This window comes from Pyrenophora tritici-repentis, chromosome 1 (genome assembly GCF_003171515.1).
Source record: "Pyrenophora tritici-repentis strain M4 chromosome 1, whole genome shotgun sequence".
Classification (NCBI taxonomy): Eukaryota; Fungi; Ascomycota; class Dothideomycetes; order Pleosporales; family Pleosporaceae; genus Pyrenophora; species Pyrenophora tritici-repentis.
Genome location: NC_089390.1, coordinates 9,547,553 through 9,572,254, shown reverse-complemented (window position 1 = coordinate 9,572,254; position 24,702 = coordinate 9,547,553). Strand labels below are relative to the sequence as shown.

Below are 24,702 nucleotides of genomic sequence, written 5' to 3'. Positions count from 1 at the left end.
ACTATCATAGCCCTCGCGATTGGATAACTTAGATAGATGTGGAGGTGATAATGGTGTACGATAACTGTTAACGCAAGCGAGGACAGATGACTCACTCTGTTATGGTTGGGTATCAGCAAGCCTCTACCATGGTTCTACCCTCTCACCTGAGAGAACATGACGTCTAGAACTCAATCAGGCTGTGCACACCAACACTTGAACAGCAACACGCATCCGTACACTGCGCGCTTATCGACGAGAATTTATCTCATTTACAATGTATAACCACCAGCAAGCACCGATCCCGCACACGGAACTCACAGGAGACATGTTCGAGACTCCCTCTAGCACAATAGCCGCCGAATACCGTATACGCGGCGAACCCAACCAACTGCTCAAGGATCCAGATATAGAAGAAGATGTCGTCTATCGCATAACACCAGAAAGCAAGATAACGCAGAGTCTGCTGGAAATATGCGCAAAACAATTCTTGTCCGAGTATGGCGCATGGAGTGGAATGGCTGCGTTGAAAGCAAAGTGTCTACCGGATGGTGCAAACAATGTTCTGATCACGGCAGTGGCCAGGGGTCGCAAGCACATTGGCCACTGCTTCGTAAGTCAGTGGATACACATGGATCGCCGCATCTGGTGGGTCACGCAACTGCTGGTAGTGAATGGCTATCGTAGCCAAAAACGCGCTACAAGGGTAAGCATAGAATGGGGGAACAAGCGGTGGAAGATTACTGACACTGTACAGATGCTAAGAGTCTTGACTGAACACTACGACATAGGCAAGCTCGCCTCACAGACAGACTACGTAGGAGTAATCAGCGCACATCCATACGCCATCTGTACCGTACTCCGAGTCTTCGGTCGCGGTATCGAACGCTTGCCTTCGAAACCGGATTGGGAGAAAAGGTGGGAGGATATCGCACCTCTTACACCATTTCCGACGCCAGTATGCGTCTATATAATGGGTACCGCCCCGCTCAAGTACCTCAACACTGCCAAAGTATTACCAGGGACCTTGTCTGCGAGGACAAATTTCTATCTCGACTCTAGGGTAGCGAAAGAGGCCGTAGAAAGGATCGTCCACTCTATGAACAGACAGATTGTAGAGCCTTGGGAGTGGCTTTTCGGTAATTTGGAGCAAGGATGTGAATACGTGTGTGGTCTTAGCTATCGGTATGATCCGGAGTACACGTTAGTGCCGAAGACATGCAATGCTTTGCGTTCCAACAGAAATCACGACGATGAAGGCGGAGTGAACACCTCCACGTCTTCTTCGTCTACGTACACTGACGCTAGGACGTTTTTTGGTGACCCGTCACCCTCTATACCGTATGCCGACATCGATAGCTATCTATTCGACGTCCCATTCAGATGCATTCTCGAACCAAGCCTTAGCCGTGTCCATGCCAACCTGGTGGGCACTAAACGCAAGCGCATCCACGAAGCAAAGGAACTGATTGCAAAACAAAGATCCATGCTATCCATCATCATGGGCGGAAAGCCGATTCCTCCCTGCCTCCGAGAAGCTTACCAGGTAAAGACGAGGAGGTACCCACTGCCTGACCACATAAAGAGCTGGGCTGCCTTTACCGAATACATGTTCGAATGCTTTCCCAACGACATCAACGTCACTCCCCGGGTACTGATCCTCCAAGCCATCCACTTCCAAGAATTGCTAGATGAGCATGAGAAAGCAGGAGGAAATGGAGGAAAAAAGGAGACGAAAGAAGAGATAACAAGAACAATGGAACCCGGCGAAAGTGAGTCGTCACAGCCTTCTCTAATAGCCAGAATGTTCAGCCGCAAGGATGCTGAATCTCCAAGCAGACTTCCCGTCTCCTCCACCATAAACACCCCAACAAAGCTCCCAGCGAGATACAGATCGAACTCCAGGGGCGCCAAAACACCAAGCCAACTCCCCATATCTACAAACGCAGACACGCCTCCTAAGTTACCGGCACGATACAGACAAACGCCCGCAAGAACATCTCGCGGATTGAAAACACCCCGCCCCCGACCACAAACAGCCGCGCGTCCGTTAACAAAAGCATCTACAAGCACGCCAGAAGCACGTTCAACATCCATGCTAACGTCCATAATACCCCAGCGAACATCCTCTAGACCGCAGCAAACACACGACGCACCACCACCATCAACAACACCTTCTTCACCCACACCATCCACCCGCACGCCTCAGCAATCACCCCCATCAACCCCACTACCACCCATGCCCCCCTCCCCCACACCCGCAACTTCTCCCACCCCTTCACCACATCCCTCCCGCCTTCTTCAACCTCTGCCTCGAACACATCAGCCCGTCCGTCTTCCTCATCTCTCATCCCACACTACATGACACCCACAAGCGGCAGTATACAACGACGGTACAGAACAGGCAGCCCTTCACTCTTTTACTCTAGTGACGAGGCTGATTTAGAGTGTAGGTGTAATTTGCCTGAGCGGAGGTTTCCGAAGAATAGCTCGAGGGTGCTTAGTAGGAGTGGGGAGGGGGAGGGGAGTAGGGAGAGGAGTAGGGACGGGGACAGGGATAGGGAGTGATGGGTTGATGGGTGGTGGATTAGGTTGATAGGCGGCGAGATGGGAGATAGAACGGACTGATAGGTAGTGGGATAAAGGTCAGCATGCATCAGATGCGAATCCAGATACAAACCTTATTTATCCACTAAGTAGAGACCGATAGATGAATAAAGTGGGGGGTAAATGACGCAGTCTTCGCTAGTTTAGCCATCTTCCTCAACACCTCTCCACATCCACTCCACGAACGTCACTTCACACCATCATTGCACCAAAAACAAAAACGACATGGAAGCAAATATCATGATCGACATTGTGGCCATCGCACACAATCAACTTCTTCCATTTTATATTACAAAATTATTATTCGTGCGAGCCAGCCGCTCTCAAGGTTGATCGGGGTGTAGCTAGCTAGCAGGCACCCATCCTTCACGAACGTTCTCTTCCTCGACCGGAAATAAAAGAGATGGTCACAATGAACATCAACTTTCGGAATCGTCTCGGTCGCTTACAAGGCCCAGGCGGCGGCGGCAAAGATGACGGAAAGGAGCATGGACACGGAGACCGAGTTGACGGCTCCCGCACCGGTGGACTGGGGAGGCATGGTTCCGGTTGGTGTAGGACCGCCGTTGGCAGGGCTGCCGCCGTTTCCGCCGCTGCTGCTGCTACCGCCAGTGGAGTTGCTACCGCCGTTGGAGGTAGTGTTCCTAGCGCTGGTGATGTTGCCGTTGGTGATGGTCTCCGGGTTAGGCAGGTCTTTCTTGGCAGGGCAAGAGAGGTTGAAGCGAGGAGTGGTGCTCAGGTTGTCAGTGATGGCGAACTTGACCTTGTTGGCTGGGTTGGCGTCGCGCAGAGTGTACCAGAAGGTGTTCCTCTTGCCGAAGAGCGAGCAGCCGACGTCGGTCCAGTACTTGGCAGCGTTGTCGACGGTCGACTTGGCCTTGCCGAAATCAGGGCCGCTGTATGCCCAGCCAGTCTCGGTGAGCCAGACGTCCTTGCCTCCTGCTACGCCCTCGACTGCGCTGATGGCGCTGCTCAGAAGCTTGCCTGCGTTGTCGATGGTGTTGTCGTGCTCCTCCTCGTAAAAGGGGAATGCGTTTACGGAAAGGAAGTCGAGTTCGTCAATGACGGCCTTGTTGGAAGAGTTGACCCAAGCAGTCCAGGTGTCGACGTCTAATCGGATACAGTCAGCACTGAGCTCACGCAGTTTTCGCACAAGGATACTTACGGGTGATCTTGACGTCCTTGAGAGGTGTGTTTGCGAGAGCCTGGCGAGTGTCCTTGATGAACTTTACAATCAACTCGGCGCTGTTACCAACACCAGCCTTGGCCTTGACACCGTCTACCGAGTTGCGGTACAAATCCTCGCTACCGACCGAGCAACCGACAATGAGATCTGTGAGCTTGGTGCCGTACTGCTTGACTGCAGCGCTCAATGCCTTGAGCTCACCGTCGATGTTGTTGGTTCCCGAGGCCCAGATACCAAGCAGAAGCTTCGTGTTGGTGGCGATGGCAGCCGGGAAGGCAGCAATGGGCTCATTGTCGGATCCCTGCTGAATGTTGGTGTAAAGGCGGATGGTGGTGAAGTTGCCCGGCGCGCCCTGGAGGCCCTTCGCCGTGCGGAACTCCTTCTCGAAGTCGTCCTGGGTCTTCGCATTGCCCTTGTCATCGGTGGAGCCGCTGTTGAAGCCCATGATGGGGTCTTGCGCAAGCGCGCTGCCGATAGCAGCTGCCGCGAAGGCAAGTGCAGTAGAGAAACGCATGATTGTTAGAGAGGGTTGAGAGAGTGACAGTATTTGGAAAACAGAAATGCTGGGGAAAGGGAGAAAGAAGAGGTGGTAGAGAGCGTGGAGTCAGCAAAGAAGCGCTGTGTGGAAGAGTAGAAGAGTTGGAAAAGGAACCCCCATTCACTTTCTCCGTGACGGAGCCATCATTCACGACCGGCTTACCCCGTAATTGGCAAACTGGGGTCTGGGGCAACTTGATTGGACACCCTGACGCTACGCCGTCACACTAGAATGACATGCCACCTTGGCGCCAAGTCCAATCCGTCAGCCTGTCTTATTTGGCCAGAGCTCAGCCACGTCTAGCCACGCTTTGTTGGCATGTGAAACCGCGCGCAAACGAGTTATATTACCCCGATTCCCCTTCGAACTCGGTGCCTAATAACATCATTAGCTATCGAGCGCCAGCACGAGCGTTGTGAGAATGAACACGAGCGATGTGCAAGTAATACGACACGCACTGGAGACTAAGTATAGACGCCTCTCCATCAGGGGCCTATTCTAGATTGGAGATCGTCGTCTGGTCTCACCCACGATCTCTTTCAATCACCCCTTCACGTACACCGGCGGCCCTTCTCCCCTCTCGTACTTCGGCACCGGATCCACTTCCCCCTCTTCAACAAATCCTGCTGCTCCCATCAAGACATCCCCAACATCTACCCATAATAACACCCGCTTCACACCCGTCCGCGTACACTTTTCCACCCTCCCCATGCGTCCCTCGTTTTTGCCAATCGCGCTGCTCACCGCGTGTACAAGATGTTCTTTTTGGATCGCTTCGTGATGCGAGAACTCTAGGATGACTTGATCTGCGTATACGATGTCGGGGTTCGACCACGCTGGTAGCGGTGTGTTGGGGTTGTACCGGACAGCGTATAGAAGACGAGTATACTTCGTCGCTATGGTCTGTTGAGAATGTCGCATTGAGACGTTTTTACCGTCTTTGCGGAAATCAGCGCCTGGTCCCAGCAAGATGTCATCCAGGGACATGGGGATGGAGCAATCGCACTCACTACCAAGAGCCGCAACGCCATTGATGAAGTCCTGGACTACATCACCCGCTTTCTTCACCCGGGCTTCTATCGCGCCAAACCCGGTATCTACCTCTTCTGCTGGTGTTGTCATGCTGACATTGCCTCTCTCTCCTCTTTTCCTCTCCAGCACTTCATGCGCCCATATCTCCATGAGTTTGGTCCGCCGACTCGCACTCCGCGCTTTCCGCCGCATATGCTGCATCTTCTCCCTCGCCCTCACTTCCACAATATACGCCGAATCCGCAGCATGGTGATCAACACGATACCCCCAAGCCGCAAAGTCGCGGGCCACAAAAGGTACCGTAGTGAGAAAAGGACGTGGATGTTGTGCCGTATGAATGAGGTAGACCCTCGCACCCTGATGATCGTTGTTCATGTTGCCGCCAAAAGCAGGTTGTTGCGGTAAAATATTCGTAAGCTTGGTGTGTGCGTGTCTGGAAACCGGTGGTAGTAGCGGAAAAGAAAAGGAACGTTTTTTCTTCTGGAACAAAAGTATTCTCCGATGAGGTTTATATCATGTGTACCTGACCTAGCCAGCAACTAGCCAGGGAAATTGCACAAGTGACATGTAACAACAGCAGCAGCAGCCACCACCGCCAGCACTACCACTACCACTACCACCCGCGCCAGCAACGCACCAACACTGCACAGAAGCTTACCCCCCCAGCACAGAAACTTTCCAGAACACTTACGAAGATTGAGGCTAAGTTCGGCCTGGGCGATAGACGTAGTCGCAGACGTAAGTCGCAAATGTCACTAACTGTCACTGTCGCAGTAGCAGTGGTGCGTTTCAGCACCCCCATCCGCTGACACATGTCTTTCGCCCAGCCTTGACTACCTCAACAAACACATCTTCCACAACGCGAGCGACAACTCGAAACAGGTTGATTAAACAAATAAACATTGATTCCCAAAAAGTTTGTTTCCAAACACGCGAAAAGCCACGCCTATCCTAATTCGTTCACAAAACCTCCAAATCGGATTGAGGTAGTGACACAAAATAACGGGTGGTAATCTACGTGTGATGGGTAGCTGTCTTCGCCCGCATCCCCTCATCCAACAACCTCACACAGCCAGTCGTAACCGTCTGTGTGTATGACCTTGTCTTGTGTAACGTTGATACACATCCCCGTCTATCGTACGTGCTCTTCACCGCCAACCGCCAACGCAATTAACTAAAACCAAGATGTGGCGTAAACGCGCACCTCAGCGATGCAAAGGTAAGAAGTATAAACGTACGCGGCTATTCCTCAGCTTTCTCAGCCTTACACGCATTATCTTGGTACTGATGTTGCACTAGCTTTTTCAGCTTCAGCTCAGGTGTGGTGCTGCGGTGCGGTAAGTTAATGCGGCGTTGCGCGCGCTAAAAAAAACACCTCCACAACCCAGATCCCCTAGTTAATCATAGATCCGTCTGCGGGATCTGGCGGTGCGCCATCCATATCCCCGGGATTTCTAGTCGCAAAAACTAAAGTAGGCGACACCGGTTTTGTATGTCTAGCTAGCCGATGTTGGGCGCGAATGTTTGATGGTGTCAGCCACCCTCTAACTAGCCCAGCCAGCCCAGCCAGCCACAAGGTTACCGGAATCTGGAATCTAGAACTTAGGGCTGAACTGAAATGGCTCAACTTGCTAGATGAGGCAGATGCGGCGTGTTTAACGTGCGTATGCGTACCGGATTTGAGAGAAAGAGAAACTAGCTAGTCCTAGTACTATGCGCTAAACATGTAGCTGAAGATGTGTGCTGGGTTGGGAAGACTGTGGTAGTTAAGGCTGGGTATCCGACATTCGTGTTTCCTGCCATGGATGCGGACTTCAAGCGAATGATCAAGCTGTTTCCATATGCATGTGTTATTTATTGCGTCGCTCAAGTGCATGAATTCTCTCTCCATTTTATACCCAACATCAGTGAAAAAGACCAAGGTATCGTGTTGAAAAACACCTTCAGAACCCACCCAAAAATGGTATCTCGCAAACAATACAATAACAACAAAGAAAGGATCGTTTTTCTGGTATCTTGCCAAACCACAACAACAGGTAAACCCTCAAGTAAATCAGACATGGAAAAAAAAAACGCCCGCTATGCTACTCCCCGCCGTCCCTCCTTTTTTTTCCTTCTTCCCTGATCACATATCCCTCCTACATAGTTTGCCGCTATCCCTCACTGCCGTACATTTTCCTGTTATTCAAAATCGCTTCGTAATATCATCCCGCCGTATATACGCCTTATAGATCCGCACTCTTGGGGTTTACGAGATAAATATCCGGTACTTTTGGTACCTGTGGGCTCTTCTGCAACGCCAACTTGATTGCATCTCTCGTCTTTGCACCTTCCTTGTTGTCGCCGCCTCCACCCGTCAATCTCCTCATGCCACTTCGGAACCGGCTCCTCGTATCGTGAGCGACGGGCTTGATGATGTTTTCTAGATTAAAGGTCCCGCTCTTGTCTGTGCTGTTCGAGCGGCCGGTAGCGTACTCGTCGTCGGAAAAGGTTTCACCTTGCTCTTCCAAGGCGGTCGATGTAAGAGACGGGGAGATGCGCTGCTGTTGGTTGGGGGCAGACGGTGATGTTGCAGAGCGGGCGTGGAGGCCTGGGCGGGACGAGTTGCTTGTGGTGGACAGGCCGGAAGTGGAAGAGGGGCCGGCAAAAGAACTGAACGCCCCGGGTGTCATGACGCCAGGGTCTCTGGCGGGCGAGAGCTTCACGTCAGATATGAAGCCCGACTGAAAAGATGTCACGCTTGCGTTTCGTGTGAGTGACTTGTTTAGAATTGGCGCAGTTTGTTGATCGTAAAGGTTTTCGCGCATGTCGTGTGAGTAGGGTGAATTCATGTATCGTCCCGATGAAGAGAAGTTGGGCAAGTCCGTCAACGTCTCGGCATCATCATCATCCTCGAAGAAGTCATCAAGGCTATCCAGTTTCATGACGAGTTCGCCAATGTGACTATCCCCTCGAGTGTCTTCAGATGTCATGGTTGCTGTTCGGTGGTAGTCGGATAGTGGGCTGAAGGGAAACTCCTCCTGGCGGAACTCCACCTTTGGCGTTTCGTTCTCGGATGCATGTAAGTCACCATAATGGCCGCAGGTGTAGAAGACGGCGTGGACATTTGCTCTCGTCAACTGCGAATGCAAAGCAGGTATCGGGATCGACCAGCCACTGTCCTCAGGAATGCCATAAAGCGACTGTGTCTTTTCAAACTGTTTCTTGTACCCTCTGGTAGAGTGTGAGCCGGCCATGCTCATGCGAATGTGTTGTTTGTCAAACGGCGTTAATGTGCTCGTCATATTGAGATTGATGACGTAATCCAGGACCCTCAGAGCTTGGGGGCAGTAGGCGGTTTGCAGTAATCGCAGAAGTGGCGAAAAGAGATCAGACCCTTTGGCGGCCATGTCTGGTCGACGCATATCAATCTCCGGTAAGAGAACACACAGAACTTCCATGGTGTTGATCTTCATCCAATCGATCTTGTTCATCAGTAGCCCAAGAAGGAAAACCAGGCTACCAAACTCGTTTTCTGGGGAGAATGCCGTACGTATCGTCGACATGATCTGCGCGAGGAAGTCCTTCTCGTGTCGATATCGCTTCATAGCGATTGCGGTCAGGGCTTCGGCAAGTGGCGTGCACTGGTAGTACTGCTCGGCCACCTGAGCAAGCACTTCGGCTGTCGCTCTAATGCTTGGGTCTTTCACTGTCGGGTCGAAGGAACGGAGGAACCTCGGTAGGTTTGCGAGAATAGTATACATCAGTCGGCTGTCATCGCCCACGATGCGACTGGAGGGCAAGACTACTAGCCTCTCCAGGATTCGTAAAGAACGATCGAGACATATACTAGAGCGTATGCCCTTGTACGTTAATTGGGCGAGGCCTTCAAACTTGCCTTCCCATTTATCCGGGCAACTCTCTTCCAAGGTGGTGAGCACGTCCTCATCGCCCAAGTCGAGCTTGTCAAGAAACTTGTCTAGCATGAGCAGACTTTCCATGAACTCGCCTTCGTGTATCGTGTCCAAACATGCGCAGGTGGTCCAGAACAGTTGTGGATACTGGATGAGATCTTCGGGTGCCAAGGCTTCGATGATGGTTCGTAAAGTTGTCAATATCTCCATGGAAAAGGTCTGTATGTCACTCTCCTCATCGGAAATAGTGTTTGAAAGTCTTGCAAGCATGTCGGAGAGCATCTGCTGGTCGAGCGAGCTGAGTATGCAACGGAAAAGCTGGAATGATCGACATGCGATGTGTCGGACTGGGCAAGATGTAGCCCAATGAAGAGCCACTCTTCCCCAGGCTTCTCTTAGTCCCGGATAAGCGAACGAAAAGAATTTCATCACCTCTGCAGCAACGTATTCCATGGGCTCAGGCACCTTTGTTGTTGAGTCTGCGGTGTCTTTTCCGTTTTTATCGTCATAACTCCATACCACCTTGCTGTCACGCTGACGGATGCCTTCAACAAAGTCTTCGATAGACCTTTTGTCGATGCCTGGAGTATCATCCTCGATCTTAGAGATGACTAATTCGTGAATGAGATGTACAAGCATCTCGCGAGCTTGGTCTTGAACAACTGCAGTGTAGTGGTCCCAGAGCACGAGAACCACTTGCAGAAGCAACGGAATGTGCTCTTTGGCAAGTTCAACTGGCGAAACCATGAGGTCTACCAGCATGATGAGACAGACCTGTCCCAAGGCAAAGCCGGACTGCTTGTTGCTACTCGGCAACACTGTTGTGAGATCGACCAGGTAGGGGAGGTTAGCCGCATCCGGCGGTGGTGGCATGGGTTCGCGCTTCTCGCTCACCATAGACCGTGGGTTGATCTGTAGGAGCAAAAATTCAATCACCTTTAAGCCTGCGGGAGTACTGGATAAATGAACTACGATTTGCTTCGAGTAGTCGACATAGTTCTGCTCTCGCTTGTCCAAACAGAGGCTGATGATGAAGTTCAGAATGAGCTGCACGTTTCCCCCGTACGGCCCTGTTGCTAATGCTTGCCAGAGTGCTTGAATCTCGTTGTGTAGTGCATTTCCAGAAGTGTAGGTGATCTCGAAAAGGTTGACGAGGAGCATGTATGAGTTGCCTGTTGGTCCTCCATCCGGATTTACTTGCAATTCGACTGATTGCACCCATGGAAGCATAGCAGCGACCATGTTACGCTTGTGATCAGGCTGGAGCTCTTTGAAGTAGAATGAGAATTGCGAAAATACCAAAAAAGCAAGTTCGGAATGTTGTTTGGCGAGCCTGCGGGAGGTCTCGAATTGGGCAAGCTTGTAAACAGCGACTGTTTTGTCCGAGATGCTGATATCCAGGTCTTGCAACTTCGAGTTCTTTCCTTCACGGGCTTCAAGTGTGCGAAGCAACCGGGCAGACTTCATACGTATCTCACTATTCTCATGTCCCAGTGTATAGAGACCTGCACTTAGCACCTTCCAAAATGGTAATGTGTAGTCCTCGTGCTGGGTAAGAACTTGGGCGACAACTTCAAAGTAGCTGTCGAGCGCTTTGCTGTTTACAGCAAGATAGCACATTTCGATTGCCTTGTCCAGCAGATATGGGTGCTCGCGGTTGTGCAGGATGAGGTTGGACAGTGCCCGACGACCGATAGCGTGCGTTCGGTCGCTCGGGGTTTCGAAGATGCTCTGAATCCACGAAAGCATACGACTGACATCGAACTGGAGTAACACTTTGCTGTCCGTCGTGATGCTGACTGGCCCACCACATAATGCAGCCATGGCGCTCAGAGCTGCAGTCCGGAGATCCCGCTTCTCGATTTCGAGAGCGGCAGTCACATTGCCTTTGTTGTCCGCTTCTATCGCCCGGTCAAGTATAGAACGTCGCATGTGTTCTTCTCGCTGGCGGATCTGAGCTTGGTTCGCGGAGTATCCGCACCACTCTTCCATCAACGTAAAAGCTGCTTTGCGAGCTTGAAATGGCATCCAGCGTAGGGGGTCGCTGGTCTTGTTGATGCCCTCAAATAATACTTCTACCAAGCCACAGTAGTGCGTGCGCAGCTTCAGATATCGTACCTCAAGCTGAACTTCGGTATCGCTGAGAAAAATTCTCAGGTCCTTGGTGTAGTTCATTAGATTATTGATTATCCACTCGTCATTGTGGGCCTCTGGAAGTTTAAGAAATTGTTGTGATGTCAACTTGTATACATGTGTGATCTCCGTTCGGAGGTGATCGGTCCGGAAGTTCATGGGGCGTGGGCTACTGATGGTTCTGTTGTGGTTGCCCATTCGAGTCTTGGCTTCTTCGGCACAAGCAGCCACGATGCCTTGAAGCGACTCAAGTAGCGTACGGTAAAGATTCAGATTGACGGAGCCGAGCCCGATGACTGCGGCGTCTCGTATGGCGACATTGTCCACTGACAAGAACGGGAGAACCTTGGCAAATAACTCGGTAGCGGTATGCAGTTTGTTGGTACTAGTTTGTGACGACTTGGAGCTCTTCCGCGAATGTTGTCCTTGTGTGGCCGACGCAGCCGTTGGGCCCAAGCTCGTCAATGTCGTAAAAGCAAAGATGAGATAGAGCTTCCATTGTTCGATGATGACTTCCGGAGCGGTAGAAGCCAACCGACCGCTGGGCTTGCTCCCGCTAGGCTCATACGGCGAGTAAGGCGTTGAACGTTGGCCTTCGGAGAGGGAGGAAAGCGTCCTGTACATCTGAGACAGTCTTGCACAAACGATATCCCGAGTGAGTGTCGAAGCAAAGGGACAGACTTCGAAGCTGATGCGTATCAGGTTCGGGAAGATCTTGAACCATAGTGTGGCGTCGTAAGGGACATCGCTGCCACACAATTCCACCAGTGTGCTGTGTACGTTGCTTTTGCGCATACCACGTTGCAGACGACTCCGCTCAGCTAGGGACAGCTTTTCATCGCTAATGTCAAGCACTCTCTGCGGACTACCCTCCATTACGCGGATGATCCGTGTGCTGGACCCACCCAAAGCCGTATCGAATTCGGTAACAAGGCGGAGCACGGTGACAGCGTAGGAACGAACACGACGTGAAGGCGAGCACAGGAAAAACAGGCCGTGAGACTCGACCTCATCAACGTGAGCCCATACGGAAGAAAGATCAAGCTGAGCAGCCCTGTTGCCAGAACCGTCATCAGGAGTGTCTAGCGCTGCTTTGCGAGTTTTCCGCTTGATCTCCTCGATCCATATTTGCAGTAGTTCAACATAGAGCTTCAATGTGTTTTCAATATGTCCAGCCCCAAGCATGCCGCCGTCCGACATGGTAGCATAACGATCATCGAAATTAAAGATGAAGCGTGCAAATCCAATCGTAACGGTTTGCGCGTATGACTGACGTGCTATGGACTTGAGCGATTGAGCTGAGGACATGGCAATATTGCTCTGGACGTGTGCTGTTCCAGTGCACAACAAGTTCACAAGTGCATTTATGGGTATGTGTGGGGACAGGCACCGAGGCAGCGCCTGGACGGCAACATGCAGTAAGTCGTAAAACCCTTGACGGGGATCGGTCGTTGTCAGGTAATCTTCGCGACGACCGAAGCTGAAGGCATCAGCCATGGGCGTCTTGGGTGTCTGCAAAGAGAATTTCTCGTCCAGCACGGCTTGGCCGCCAAAAGCGTTGTCGCATATGATGGTGATCTCGCCAAGGATTTTGCAGAAGCGGTTGTAGTACTCTTTTGCCACCTCTGCAAAGCCAGTAAAGTTGACAGGGCGGGAGAGACGCTCTTCCTTGAGGAGGGTGGACTTTATAGGCAAAGGATGCATAGGTCGCGGACTTGATGGAAGAGCAGGTAGCTCACTGAAGACGGCATTCGGATCGTATTCAAAGGTAAGCGGAAATGGAGGTTGTTCGGTATTCTCAAGATCTGCCATGATGGCGAGAAATGAGCGAATACCTATAACCATGCGGTCCGGTTCCAGATTCTCAACGCGCAACTCTCGTCCGGAAGTAAACATTTCCGAATTGAGTAGAGGAAAAATTATGGTTTTGAAGCAAAGGTCCTGATACTTGTAGCCAATGATGCGCGTGAGTTGTATCAGCGGTTCCGCAATGGCCGATTCGGTTGAAAGATACGAGCGTCTTCCTGGTAGGAATACCATGCGTATAATTTCATCTAGTCGGCGCACGGCTATGTTGGGAGCCTCGGTACCGCGCCTGTATATGTATGTCCATACAAGTCGGCAAATACCGCGGAGAGCAATGGCCCTAGTAGCGCGTTCCTTGAGCCTTGGCTGCGTGGAAAGCACTAATGCGAGCCACTGTGAGAGGAATACGTCGGTTGGAGAAGCACACAAGATTGCTGCCATCAGTGGAAAGGCTTCCTGCCAGTGCTTGGGCTTTCCGATGAGTATGGCCGCGCGTTGCTTCATCATCTCGATTACAGTCTTCCACTTGGGTGCGTCAAGCTCCACCGTGGCCTTTGAGGCGATGCGGAGCAACAGCTCCCTGAGGACTTGACAGTAAGCATACTTGACTGGCTGGCCATGGGCACTGGTGAAGAGTTTCGCCATGGAAAGCATGAAATCGCAGGTCTGGTCCCAGCTCTCTTCGGGATAGGAATCCACTTTCAGGTGTCTCAGAGCGCGAATCAGTAGGGCTCCTTTGGCCTCATGGTCTCGATTATACTGATTCTTGATAGACAGGTGGCCATCAACAACCTTCAAGTCGGCCACGAATCTTTCCTGCACCTCTTTGAAGATGAGGCCACTCAGTACACCGAGCAGCTGGCTGTAGATGGTCCAGTTGGCGAGATTGAGGGGCGAAATGTCCACCAGGTCAGGGTCAACAGTGCTGAGCTGGCCATAGAACAGGCCAAGAAGACGCTCGGCCATTTCCAAAGTGAGGTTTTTGAGATCGGTCTGGGTCATAATCTCAATTAGCACGCGACACAGGAGATAGGTCGAGACAGTAGAGCGCTGTTCGGCCTGAGTTACGGTCTGCTGCAGAGCGATGATGTAGTCAGGGCCAGGTGCCATGGAATTTGCAGATTGGCTGTCTGGCTGCTGCGTCGACTCGGTGTTTCGACGAGACAGTGAGGGATGAGGATGGGCTATCGGACTGGCCTGCCTCGCGTTGAGCAGCTGGGTGCGCTGTTTGGAGGCCTCCTCGCTCTTGGCCTTGCGCCATAGCATGATGGTGTCTATGAGCGGCTTTGGCTTGTGGCGCGCTATATGGCCCAGGGCAGCTATGAGCTGGTCGAAGGTGGGGTCTACTCCGGGCCCGCAAACCGCCTCAACCCTCACTTCAGGCTGGCCGCGCTCGGTCATGCACTGGTTGATCTTGTGCTCTGCCTGGCTGATAAAGGCGTTGAACAGGTGGTGCAGGGCATATTCGCCGACCGTCTTGAGCTCGTGGGGGTGCGGCGGGTGCCTCGACTGGGAGCGGTGGTGGTTGTGGCCTTTGCGCGAAGAGCGCGAGCTGGGTGCTCGCTCCGGTCGGCGCTGGGTGATGCTGCCATCGCTCGCTGCAGCCTGGGCTCCTGCCAGGCCGTAGACGTTGCCAGTGACACTGCCCGCGCCCGCGCCCGGCTGCATGCCGTTGGCGGCAAAGGCATCCGCTATAGATTCCTGCGACATGACGGCTCCATCGATGGTGGCACCTGCCGCGGCAGCAATAATGTGTGGACTCAGCGGACTCGTGGCGGGGGAATTTACGTAGCTGGTGTTCCGCGAGTGCTGGATGCCGTGGACGATGGACGTGTTGCGATTGTGGGCGTACGAGCCCGACGGCTTGCGCTCAAGCGAGTGGAAGGTGCGGTCGGGGCTCGAATTACTACTGGCACCCTTTGCGGCCGGCGTCTGAGAGCGCGAGGCAATGGACCGAGACGAGGCAGTCAGGGCGCGGCCACGGGTCTGGCTGGGTTCACGCGATGTGGGCGACGACTTGTCTATATGGTGTGGCACATGTCCGGCAGCTGGTCGAGCTTGCAGGAGAGGGAAAGCAGCTACATTGGGCACACACAGGGGTCAGCACACGATTGTTCCAGCACACCGAGGCATCGACGTCCATATTGGGCGCAATAGCCCACGGTAGAGGCCGATACAGTCAGGACCCAGGCCGCGTGCGGAGTGCGTTTCACGGTACCTCGCACGGTCTGGAGGCGACTATTGTACTTTGACCAGGGAAGAGGATGTATACTTACACATGCCGCTGGCTTCACGTGCAGCATCTTCCGCGTCCCGGAAAGATTGCGGTGGCCCTATAGTCCAGAGTGGCTCAAGACGCAAGTAGGGCCGGTGAAAGGGTCTCGAGGGCGGTCATGGATCGTCTTTGGAGGTGGGTGAAATGGCCGTGTAGACCCCTGCTCTGGTTCCTGACCAACCTAGCCGCATCGGGCCAATGTTGGCGCGAGGCGTCATCACGCCTCCAGCCTCTGTCGGACTTGAAGCATCCGATGCATTTCCACGTGGTCGTCCGCCTACTGTGCCCGACATTACATACCGACTGAACACGTAGCAATTGACCATCGGACAAAGTAAGCTTCCAAGACGGGATTCCGTGGTGGCATTCACACCAGATGGCAATATTACCTGCGTCATGCGAGTCTCACAAACTCAAGGCTGACCTAATGTTTGCATGTATGATGGGACCTTGCATGAACACGTGATGTACAGTATAGAGCACCTCTGAACTCGCCGTCTACTGGTATATACACCAGTACATATACGTTTATACATAGACATAGGCGGGGCTAACTCGTTCAAGGCTCGCTGGGGCGCATCTTGGCGGTCGGAAGATTCCCGACAGATGTCGCTTATCGCCTTGACATGTGACGGGAGGAGTTCCGGGATTGCGCTTCCTTCAAATGTTGCATGTCCATACAGTATATAGGTACACTATATTCAACGTCGGAATGATTCTGGCCAGAGTCCCTCTATACGCATGTACAACACCCAGTATCGACTTCAAGACGTTGATTTGGGCATGCCGATTTGTTCGCAATGTCGGCTCCAACATTATGTCTTGCCGTGCTGACTGCGTAGACAGCCGTCGCCTCGATTTTCCGATCGTATGGCACGTATCGCGCAACTGCAACCATGTCACTCGGTCGCCCATGTTCCGACTTGACTTTTCCGCCACAGTAGCATTGAACATTCTCTGCCCCGCAAAAGTGCCGGTCGGCCTGGCCGTAGGGGTGTAATCGTATCATCATAGAAGCGTAGCGAACCTCGGGCGTCTTGTGTTTCGACCAGCTCGCAGCCGGAATGATAGCGGAACCCGTCGGCTGAACCAAGGGTCCAGCATCCCAGTCAGTGACGGCACCACTTTGTTTGGCTACCTAGTAGCAGCGGTGCATGCGGCGGTGTAGGACATGTGTGACACGTCGAGAAGAAACTCTCATTTGCATCTTGGTCCTACGGCTCCCGAGGTCGTCCGTCCAAGGATTAGGCATAGTCGACAGCGCGGCTTAGAGACGCACGGGGCACTCACACCCCCGACACACCTCCGTTGATGCCGCATATCTGCGTCCAAATATCCCCATCTCGCTTGTCTCTTTCCGGACGGCGACTAAATACCGTGTCCAAAACGTTCGTTGCCCCTCCGTTTTGCTCCGATTCTTCTCCTCTCACCCCTTCAACACCATGGCGCAACTCGACACGCTGGACATTCTCGTCTTGGCCGCACTCTTGGTCGGCACGGTTGCCTACTTCACAAAGGGCACCTACTGGGGCGTCACCGCAGACCCCTATGGCAGTTCGCTGAGTGTGGCCAATGGCGCCGCAAAGGCTGGCAAGTCACGCAACATAATAGAGAAGATGGAGGAGACGGACAAGAACTGCGTCGTCTTCTACGGTAGCCAGACTGGTACTGCCGAAGACTATGCCTCGCGCATATCCAAGGAGGGGTCTTCCCGCTTCGGCCTCAAGACCATGGTCGCCGACTTGGAGGAATACGACTTTGACAACCTCGACACCTTCCCCGAAGATAAGCTCGCTGTCTTCGTCCTGGCCACGTACGGCGAGGGCGAGCCCACCGATAACGCTGTCGAATTCTACGAGTTCCTTGGTTCCGAAGATGTCTCCTTCTCCGAAGGTGGCAGCATCGACGATAAGCCCCTCTCAAAGCTCAACTACGTCGCTTTCGGTCTTGGAAACAACACATATGAACACTACAACTCCATGGTTCGCAACGTCGACAAATACTTGACAAGGCTTGGTGCTACCAGACTGGGCGCTGCTGGCGAGGGCGACGATGGTGCTGGTACAATGGAAGAGGACTTTCTCGCCTGGAAGGAGCCCATGTGGGCTGCTGTTGCTGAAAAGATGGGCTTGGAAGAGCGCGAGGCTTCATACGAGCCCGTCTTCGACGTCAGGGAGAAGCCAGAACTTTCTGCCGAAGATGATACTGTCTACCTGGGCGAGCCCAACAAGAACCACCTCGAGGGCAACCAAAAGGGTCCTTTCAACGCCAACAACCCCTTTATCGCCCCCATCGTCGAATCCGCCGAGCTTTTCAATGCCCCCAACCGAAACTGCCTGCACATGGAGATTAGCATCGCTGGCTCCAACCTGTCCTACACTACCGGTGATCACATCGCCATCTGGCCCAACAACGCTGGCAAGGAAGTCGATCGGCTGTTCAAGGTCCTCGGAAAGGAGGACAAGCGTCACACCGTCATCGCTGTCAGAGGTCTTGACCCCACTGCCAAGGTCCCCTTCCCTTCGCCGACAACCTACGATGCCGCCGTCCGTTTCCACATTGAAATCAACGCTGCTGTATCCCGTCAACTCGTTTCTGTAATGGCTCAGTTCGCACCCAACGATGATATCAAGGCTGAATTGGTGAAACTTGGTAGCGACAAGGACTACTTCAAGGAGCAAGTCACCGATCGCAACCTGAACCTGGGACAGCTCCTCGAGATTGTTGGCAAGGGCGTAACGTGGGACAAGATTCCCTTCAGCTTCTTGTTTGAGACCATGGTCAAGATTCAACCCCGCTACTACTCCATCTCTTCATCTTCGCTGGTCCAGAAAGACAAGATCTCTATTACTGCTGTTGTCGAATCCATCGAGAAGCCCGGTGCACCATATGCCCTCAAGGGAGTCACTACCAACTATCTTCTGGCGCTGAAGCAAAAGCAACATGGCGACCCCAACCCGGATCCGCATGGCCTAGACTACGCTATCACGGGACCGCGCAACAAGTACGATGGTATCCACGTCCCGGTACATGTCCGCCACTCAAACTTCAAGCTCCCCTCAGATCCATCAAAGCCTATCATCATGGTTGGTCCTGGTACTGGTGTCGCACCTTTCCGTGCTTTCGTCCAGGAGCGAGCCGCGCAAACAAAGGCCGGACAAACTGTGGGCAAGACCATTCTTTTCTTCGGATGCAGAAAACAATCAGAGGACTTCATGTACGCCAAGGAGTGGGAGGTACGTAATCGTCACAACTAGAAACTTCCAACTTTTACTAACATGAATGCAGCAATATAAGGATATCATGGGCGACAACTTCGAAATGCATACTGCCTTTTCGCGAGACGGCCCTAACAAGGTCTACGTTCAGCACAAGCTTGAGGAGGCGGGCGAAGAGGTGAACAGGCTGCTCGAGCAAAAGGCCTACTTCTACGTCTGCGGTGATGCCGCACACATGGCCCGTGAAGTAAATGTCCTACTCGGCAAGATCATCTCCAAATACCGCAATGTACCAGAGACAAAGGGAGAGGAAATTGTCAAGGCAATGAGGGCGTCGAATCAATACCAGGAAGATGTTTGGTCATGATGATGATGATGATGAGATATAAAGACAACGGTTTAGAAAGGCTGTTCTTGCATGTGCATTTTATTTTGCGACGGCGTTTGAAGCAACGACAGCATTCCGTGGTGGATGGTAGAGGGTTCGGTTTGTTGCCTAGAGTCCGCCCACGGAAGTTTGACCACTCACCACTTTACATATTTTCTGTTGTTAATTAACCATACAATAGATTATCATTACCAATTCTCAGGACTGATGCGCGTACCTTGCTCAGGTGATGTCAAGCTGTATCAGGACAGTGTTGAGCTCTGCACAGTCTAATGCTGTGCGGCCCTGCCGTGGTAGACCAAACGTCCGCTAGCCCTGGTCCACCGCCCCGATTGGTGGATAGCACGCTGTGACTGTCATTGGGATCGTCTCCCGCAAACCTCATGTCTTCTGCAAACCTCACCCTGTCGCCTACGTACAAAACAATCTGCAACTTGGGGCTCAGCCATGACTGTTTTTAGACTGTTCCTGCGCCGCGATAATTCACGACAAACTCTGACCATCACGAGGCGAAAAGACGGCCCCCAACATGCTGCATTGGCTCGCAAACTGTTGCGTGGCGAGCCCTAATTGCTCAAAGGTGCAGACATATATGGTTATATAAGGCAGCATCAGCATGCGTACGATAAAGAAGCGCACAACAGACCCGGGGAAGCGTCTTCTTCTGAGTTTTCCTGGTCGCGCATGGCATATCCAGACACCTGACGGTAACCAACGAGGGCCAGTCCCACATCGCCACAACTTGAGCATGTGTGGGGCGTCTGGCTCGATACCTAGCAGGACGGTAACGCAGTGTTTCGAAACGCCATGGACCCTTGCGAGGCTCATACGGGGCGTCCTATTCTGCGTCTGTACCACGTCGCGGATACGAATGGAAGGAGCCGTTGCGCCCCGTTTCTCCCCCTTTGTGCTGATGGTAGCGAGGTGATCCGGAAGCCAGGTTTGAGGTTGAACTGGGTAACATCAGCAGAGTCGTAACGAAGCAACGGTCAAGCAGGTCTGTACAAACTGAGAGCCGTCGGATCCGCCTGTATGCGAAGGAGGAACATGCAGCTTCAACGGTGCACGGCATGCACAGCTCCTGAAGAGGTCCTTACAGACAGGCTTGCCATGTGAGGCGGGCGAATAGCTGCCTGTCCAAACGCCACCTTTACATGGATGTCAGAACCTCATCTCATTCCAGAGGTTCTAGACACTGGACCGTTTCTTCAGTCTGCCATGTCGGCACACTGCCACGAGGCCAATGACACCCGACTCAACAGCCGAATAACCGTTCGGATAGCTGCTTACAGAGACATGCGACACAGTAATCAGTGCGCTTGCGCCCACGCAACACGCGAGGCGGCAGATACCTCTCCATTCGTGAGGTCTGTATCACTTCAGCGCACAGTACATGTTCAAGCGGCCGTTTACAGAGCAATCCGACAAGACGAGATGGCAAGCGGGCTAGCACCGACTTCCTCACTAGGTTTCGTACTATGGCCTTGACAAGAGTGATTCGCACCTCACAGTGCTACTAGTACTTTACTTCTGGCTTTGGCCTCGTACACGATGCACACCTGTCTCGTAGTAAAGTGACGCTTCTCAAGAGGGGGTGAGGCCAGCCCGGCGCTGCGGACACGCCCTTGCATATGCATTGCCGCTGCAGATGGAGGGAACTCGCTCAGGCTGGATAACTTCAGAAATAGAGCTGTCGGCCTGGGGTTTGCGTACGACCACGGTCGTCGCATCAAGGCGCTCCTCCCTCGACGTCGTTGAGTGGGGCGTCGCTTTCATCTGTCGACGTTAATCTGCCGCTTCACAGCCGACACTGGCTGCACTGCGCCGGATTGCTGCACGGGTTACAAGCGTGCTGCAGATGCATCACCGCCATCCTACTTGGAGCCCTCTACAGGTTGACAGAGGTTTGGCTATAGGACATGGTGAGAGATTTGGCCCTTTTGTGTAGCCGGACTAACATGATGCGAGGCTAGTTGGCCGTCAAAAGGAGCTCTCTGCACGTCTGATTGTCCGGGTGCTTCCGCTGCGTGTTTCCGAGAGCGGGTAGGTGTGTGGTGGGTGTGTGGGATTGAGGAAACGACGTGTCGAGTCCCTGGCAGGAGACGGAAGAAAGCACGACCACGACGACATTGCCCAAGCCAGCCCCGAGCTTTGCAGCAACAAACAATGACGTTGAAGCCCTCAGCCCTGGAGCCCTGCTTGCTGCAAGGGCGGTATGGCTGCATGGGCTGTTGCCGCTGTGGAGTCAGCACAAGGCCAGAAACCTGTAGGGGAACGCCCTGTCGTCTTCCTGCTACACACTCGTCTCAGAGAGGTATGGCTGCCTTGATGGGGAGGCGGGCAAGAGTACACAGTGCTGCGGCCTCGCACATCTGCGATCAACGTGCAGCGCTTCGCAAGACCATGTCCCTGGGCTTGTGCATATCAACACAGAATCTTGTCCCTACTAGTCGTATAAGAGCTCGACTCTCCCACCGAGGCGAGTGGGACAGAACAACGCGCACTGCGTCCTCTCCCACAAGCAACATTCCCCTGACATCACTATTGAAACAGCTCTTTCTGCAGTATTACCTAACCACGGCTTGACGTCTGTCCAAACTGAGAAGCGACGATACCACAAGTGCAAGTGCTGCCGTTCCTGTGTATACCCGCGTCCGTCTGCTGTTGCTTCAACACCAGTCACCAGTCATCAGACAGGTAAGCTCTTTTCTCCGCTGCCCCCGTCTCTCCTTGGCAGCTTCCTCGTCAAGGTCGATGTTGCCCTACCCAGCTTTTCGGCGTCGTCAGTCGACCCATCATCGCGACTGCCCCTTCCTCTCCACCACCGACGCCCGGACGCCAGTGGCGGCTACAACAACTCCTCTCATCCTGTCTTCTCTCTTCTTCTTCCTCTTCTTCTACTCCTCACTCTTCTTCACTTCTTTCTCACCAATACGCATCAGTGGCCACATTCTTTGTAGCTTTCCGCAGGTCAGTCATTCATCCCATCTCCCCACAGCCCCCCATGTTACATTAAGCCATGTACTAACCCCCAGCAGCTTTGGAGTCACTACCAGTCCCGCACATTGCAAAAAAGTTTGACATTTACGATCTGGTAAGCCCCTTTCACTCCCTCACTTCCACGGGCTTGGCACCACTACAACACCGAAGCTCCTCCCCCGCACTTGCGCACAACTTGGTCGAAACTTACTCGCAATCTCCGCGAGGTCTGCTCTCATACTCCTCGCCCAAAACTCATGGCTCATTGCCAGAAATGGCTAGCGTCAAGCTTGTCGGTTATGATAAAAGCTGACCCTGCCTAGAGCAACCTTCTTCTCTGCATCTCAGTCTACCTGTTCGCTCAGCCATTGTGAAGAGTCTTCGCCGCCGTCTTTTTCAGGGTCGCATCTATCTCTCTGTCGACGCTTGCTTGCAGCTCTTCGGTCCAGTCTCTGTCTCTCCAGCAGCTCCTGCACTCATTCGATCGGAACCACTTCCGACGTGACTGTAATGGCTACCAACGGTCGTCAGCAAAACTATGCGCCTGCCAATGCAGGGTACAAGGGCCAGCATATGCTCAACACGTACAACCAGAACGGCCAAGGTCACGGGTCTGCCCAATACCTCCCTCGAGGTCTGCCTATGTCTCCCCACGGTGATGCCGGGTTGCAAGGTCTGACGAACAACATGGCAGCCCTGAACATGCACGCCTCGTACGGCTCCTCTGCAACTTCAAAGTCTGCCGGCTCTGGTCTGTCCAACGGCTCGTCCGACTACGGCAACATCCCCCTCTCCAGCGGTCAGGGTCTTTGGGTCCCGAACCAACATGTCCTCGCTCCCATGTACCCCATGATGGCAGGATCCCAGCAGCAGACTGGCATGGCACCCTCTCCCAGCATGTACAATCACACCGGTGCGTACGTTCCGCAGGCAGCATACCAGTACGGTCAAGCCGTCGTTGACAACAGCCCCATGCCCCCTGGCTGGGCAGCTCGCATGTCTTCGACCGATATGCCTTCGCTCATGACACCCCGTCGCGACTCCATCTCCTCCAACGAGAACGACAACCCAGGCACACCTTATGGTAGTGGTGGTATGTTCCGTTATGCGAGCAACACCGCCATCATGGACCGTTCTCCCAATGCTCTTTACTCCAGCAGTGCTACACCCTCACCGTCGCAACTGGTTCAGCACTACCAGGTCATGGCCCCTATCCAGAAGCAGCAGACCATGCCCACGTTGCCTCCCCACCTTTTGGCATTAGTGCACCAGGAGCCTCCCATTCCTCGGGCTATCCCCGCTCCTAGCTCCCCACACAAGCCACTCGACCGTAGCCTGGAGAACAAGACTGGCGAGACCAACGTATACATTCGAGGTCTGCTTCCTGAGACCACCGACGAGATGCTCCACATGTGGGGCAAGCGCTTCGGCGACATCCAGAGCTCCAAGTCCATCATTGACTTGAAGACTAGTCTCTGCAAGGGGTGAGTGTCTTCTCTTTGTTTATTAGCTTCATCTACTGACTGCCCTCGTAGGTTCGGCTTCATCAAGTACCACAACTTCGAGGATGCCGAGGACTGCATCCGAGGCTTCCACTATCTCGGATATGAAGTCAGCTTCGCTCGGGTATGTTGGTATCTTTTCAATACACACTGCCATGGACTAACTCTTTCAAGGAATCCTTCTACTCCAAGCTCAAGAAGTTTGCCGACGAGGCCAACACCAACCTCTACGTGTCCAACATCCCCAAGAACATGAATGAGCATGTATGTAGCATCCTCGCCCTTCTCATGGCAAGACACTGACAGTTTCAGGAACTTGCCGGTATCTTCGCACCCCACAAGGTCTGCTCCAGCAGGATCCTTCGCGACCCCTCTGGTACTGGCCGTGGTGTTGGCTTCGCTCGGTGAGTCATCCTGTTCTTCATCTTGAGCATGGCTAACCATTACCAGCTTCGAGACTCGCGACATCTGCGATGAGGTCATCAAAGAGTTCAACAACACCCCGGTTTCCAAGACAGGTGGTGAGGAGCATCTCATCCAGATTCGCTTCTCGGATACCCATGAGCAGAAGATGCTGAAGCAGCAGACTGCAGCTGGTCGTGTCTTCCGTGCTGCGGAGTACGAGGTTGGTGTTGCTCAGGCTAGGGCGCTGGGCACGCCTGATCGCTACCTCTCCGTGTCGCCCATTCCCCGCTGGCCACGCCAATGAGTTCGAATTGTTCATGCGCGGCCAGCGTCAGCCCTGGTCGCCCCCAGTGCCATCCACTCTCGGCCCTGCCCGTTCATACTACGTGCCCCCAGGGTGGCCCCATCAAGAGCGACGATGGCACTTCGGAGAATGGTGTCGGCATCAAGACCAACCCCGCCACTCCGGTCAAGACCGATGACAAGTCTTCCTCACCAAGCCGCCTCTCCGCCCGCAACGATTAGATTCGCACCGTCTTTCTGAGTCGACCGTCGATATAACTTTCGTGTACGTCCTATTCTTCATGATCGCTCCGTCAACATCCACCAGCCACATCTCTTTGGAGACTCGTTCTGGCATCGACAATATACCACCAACATACGCTACAAAGGATCGACTATCTCAATATGTCATGGCATGAAGCTTCCGAGCTGCTCACTGCCCTCGTCATTCCTTCAGTCTCTCGTTCTGGCCGTCATTT

At 53.2% G+C, this 24,702-nt stretch overlaps 6 protein-coding genes across 6 annotated transcripts; 3 read left to right on the top strand and 3 right to left on the bottom strand.

Moving 5' to 3' along the window:
• Positions 1-256: 256 nt before the first annotated feature.
• On the top strand, positions 257-2,432 carry PtrM4_036990 (uncharacterized protein; the record flags this gene model as incomplete). The annotated part of the gene is made up of 3 exons (XM_066104182.1): positions 257-685; positions 737-1,751; positions 2,428-2,432. The coding sequence occupies 3 exons, from the start codon at positions 257-259 to the stop codon at positions 2,430-2,432; spliced, it is 1,449 nt and encodes a 482-aa protein (XP_065966384.1).
• Positions 2,433-3,031: 599 nt separating this feature from the next.
• On the bottom strand, positions 3,032-4,286 carry PtrM4_036980 (Exo-beta-1,3-glucanase; the record flags this gene model as incomplete). Its single annotated transcript, XM_001939491.2, has 2 exons — positions 3,032-3,696; positions 3,752-4,286. The coding sequence occupies 2 exons, from the start codon at positions 4,284-4,286 to the stop codon at positions 3,032-3,034; spliced, it is 1,200 nt and encodes a 399-aa protein (XP_001939526.2).
• A 567-nt stretch (positions 4,287-4,853) lies between these two features.
• On the bottom strand, positions 4,854-5,717 carry PtrM4_036970 (uncharacterized protein; the record flags this gene model as incomplete). Its single annotated transcript, XM_001939490.2, has 1 exon — positions 4,854-5,717. One exon carries the CDS (start codon positions 5,715-5,717, stop codon positions 4,854-4,856), a length of 864 nt encoding a protein of 287 aa, XP_001939525.2.
• Positions 5,718-7,567: 1,850 nt separating this feature from the next.
• On the bottom strand, positions 7,568-15,317 carry PtrM4_036960 (cell morphogenesis protein (PAG1); the record flags this gene model as incomplete). The annotated part of the gene is made up of 2 exons (XM_066104181.1): positions 7,568-15,195; positions 15,257-15,317. The coding sequence occupies 2 exons, from the start codon at positions 15,315-15,317 to the stop codon at positions 7,568-7,570; spliced, it is 7,689 nt and encodes a 2,562-aa protein (XP_065966383.1).
• A 1,574-nt stretch (positions 15,318-16,891) lies between these two features.
• On the top strand, positions 16,892-19,146 carry PtrM4_036950 (CysJ, Sulfite reductase, alpha subunit (flavoprotein); the record flags this gene model as incomplete). Its single annotated transcript, XM_066104180.1, has 3 exons — positions 16,892-18,685; positions 18,738-19,000; positions 19,071-19,146. 3 exons carry the CDS (start codon positions 16,892-16,894, stop codon positions 19,144-19,146), a joined length of 2,133 nt encoding a protein of 710 aa, XP_065966382.1.
• A 3,398-nt stretch (positions 19,147-22,544) lies between these two features.
• On the top strand, positions 22,545-24,466 carry PtrM4_036940 (RNA-binding protein (RRM domain); the record flags this gene model as incomplete). The annotated part of the gene is made up of 6 exons (XM_066104179.1): positions 22,545-23,518; positions 23,570-23,660; positions 23,711-23,800; positions 23,849-23,940; positions 23,987-24,161; positions 24,338-24,466. 6 exons carry the CDS (start codon positions 22,545-22,547, stop codon positions 24,464-24,466), a joined length of 1,551 nt encoding a protein of 516 aa, XP_065966381.1.
• Between the last annotated feature and the right edge of the window lie 236 nt (positions 24,467-24,702).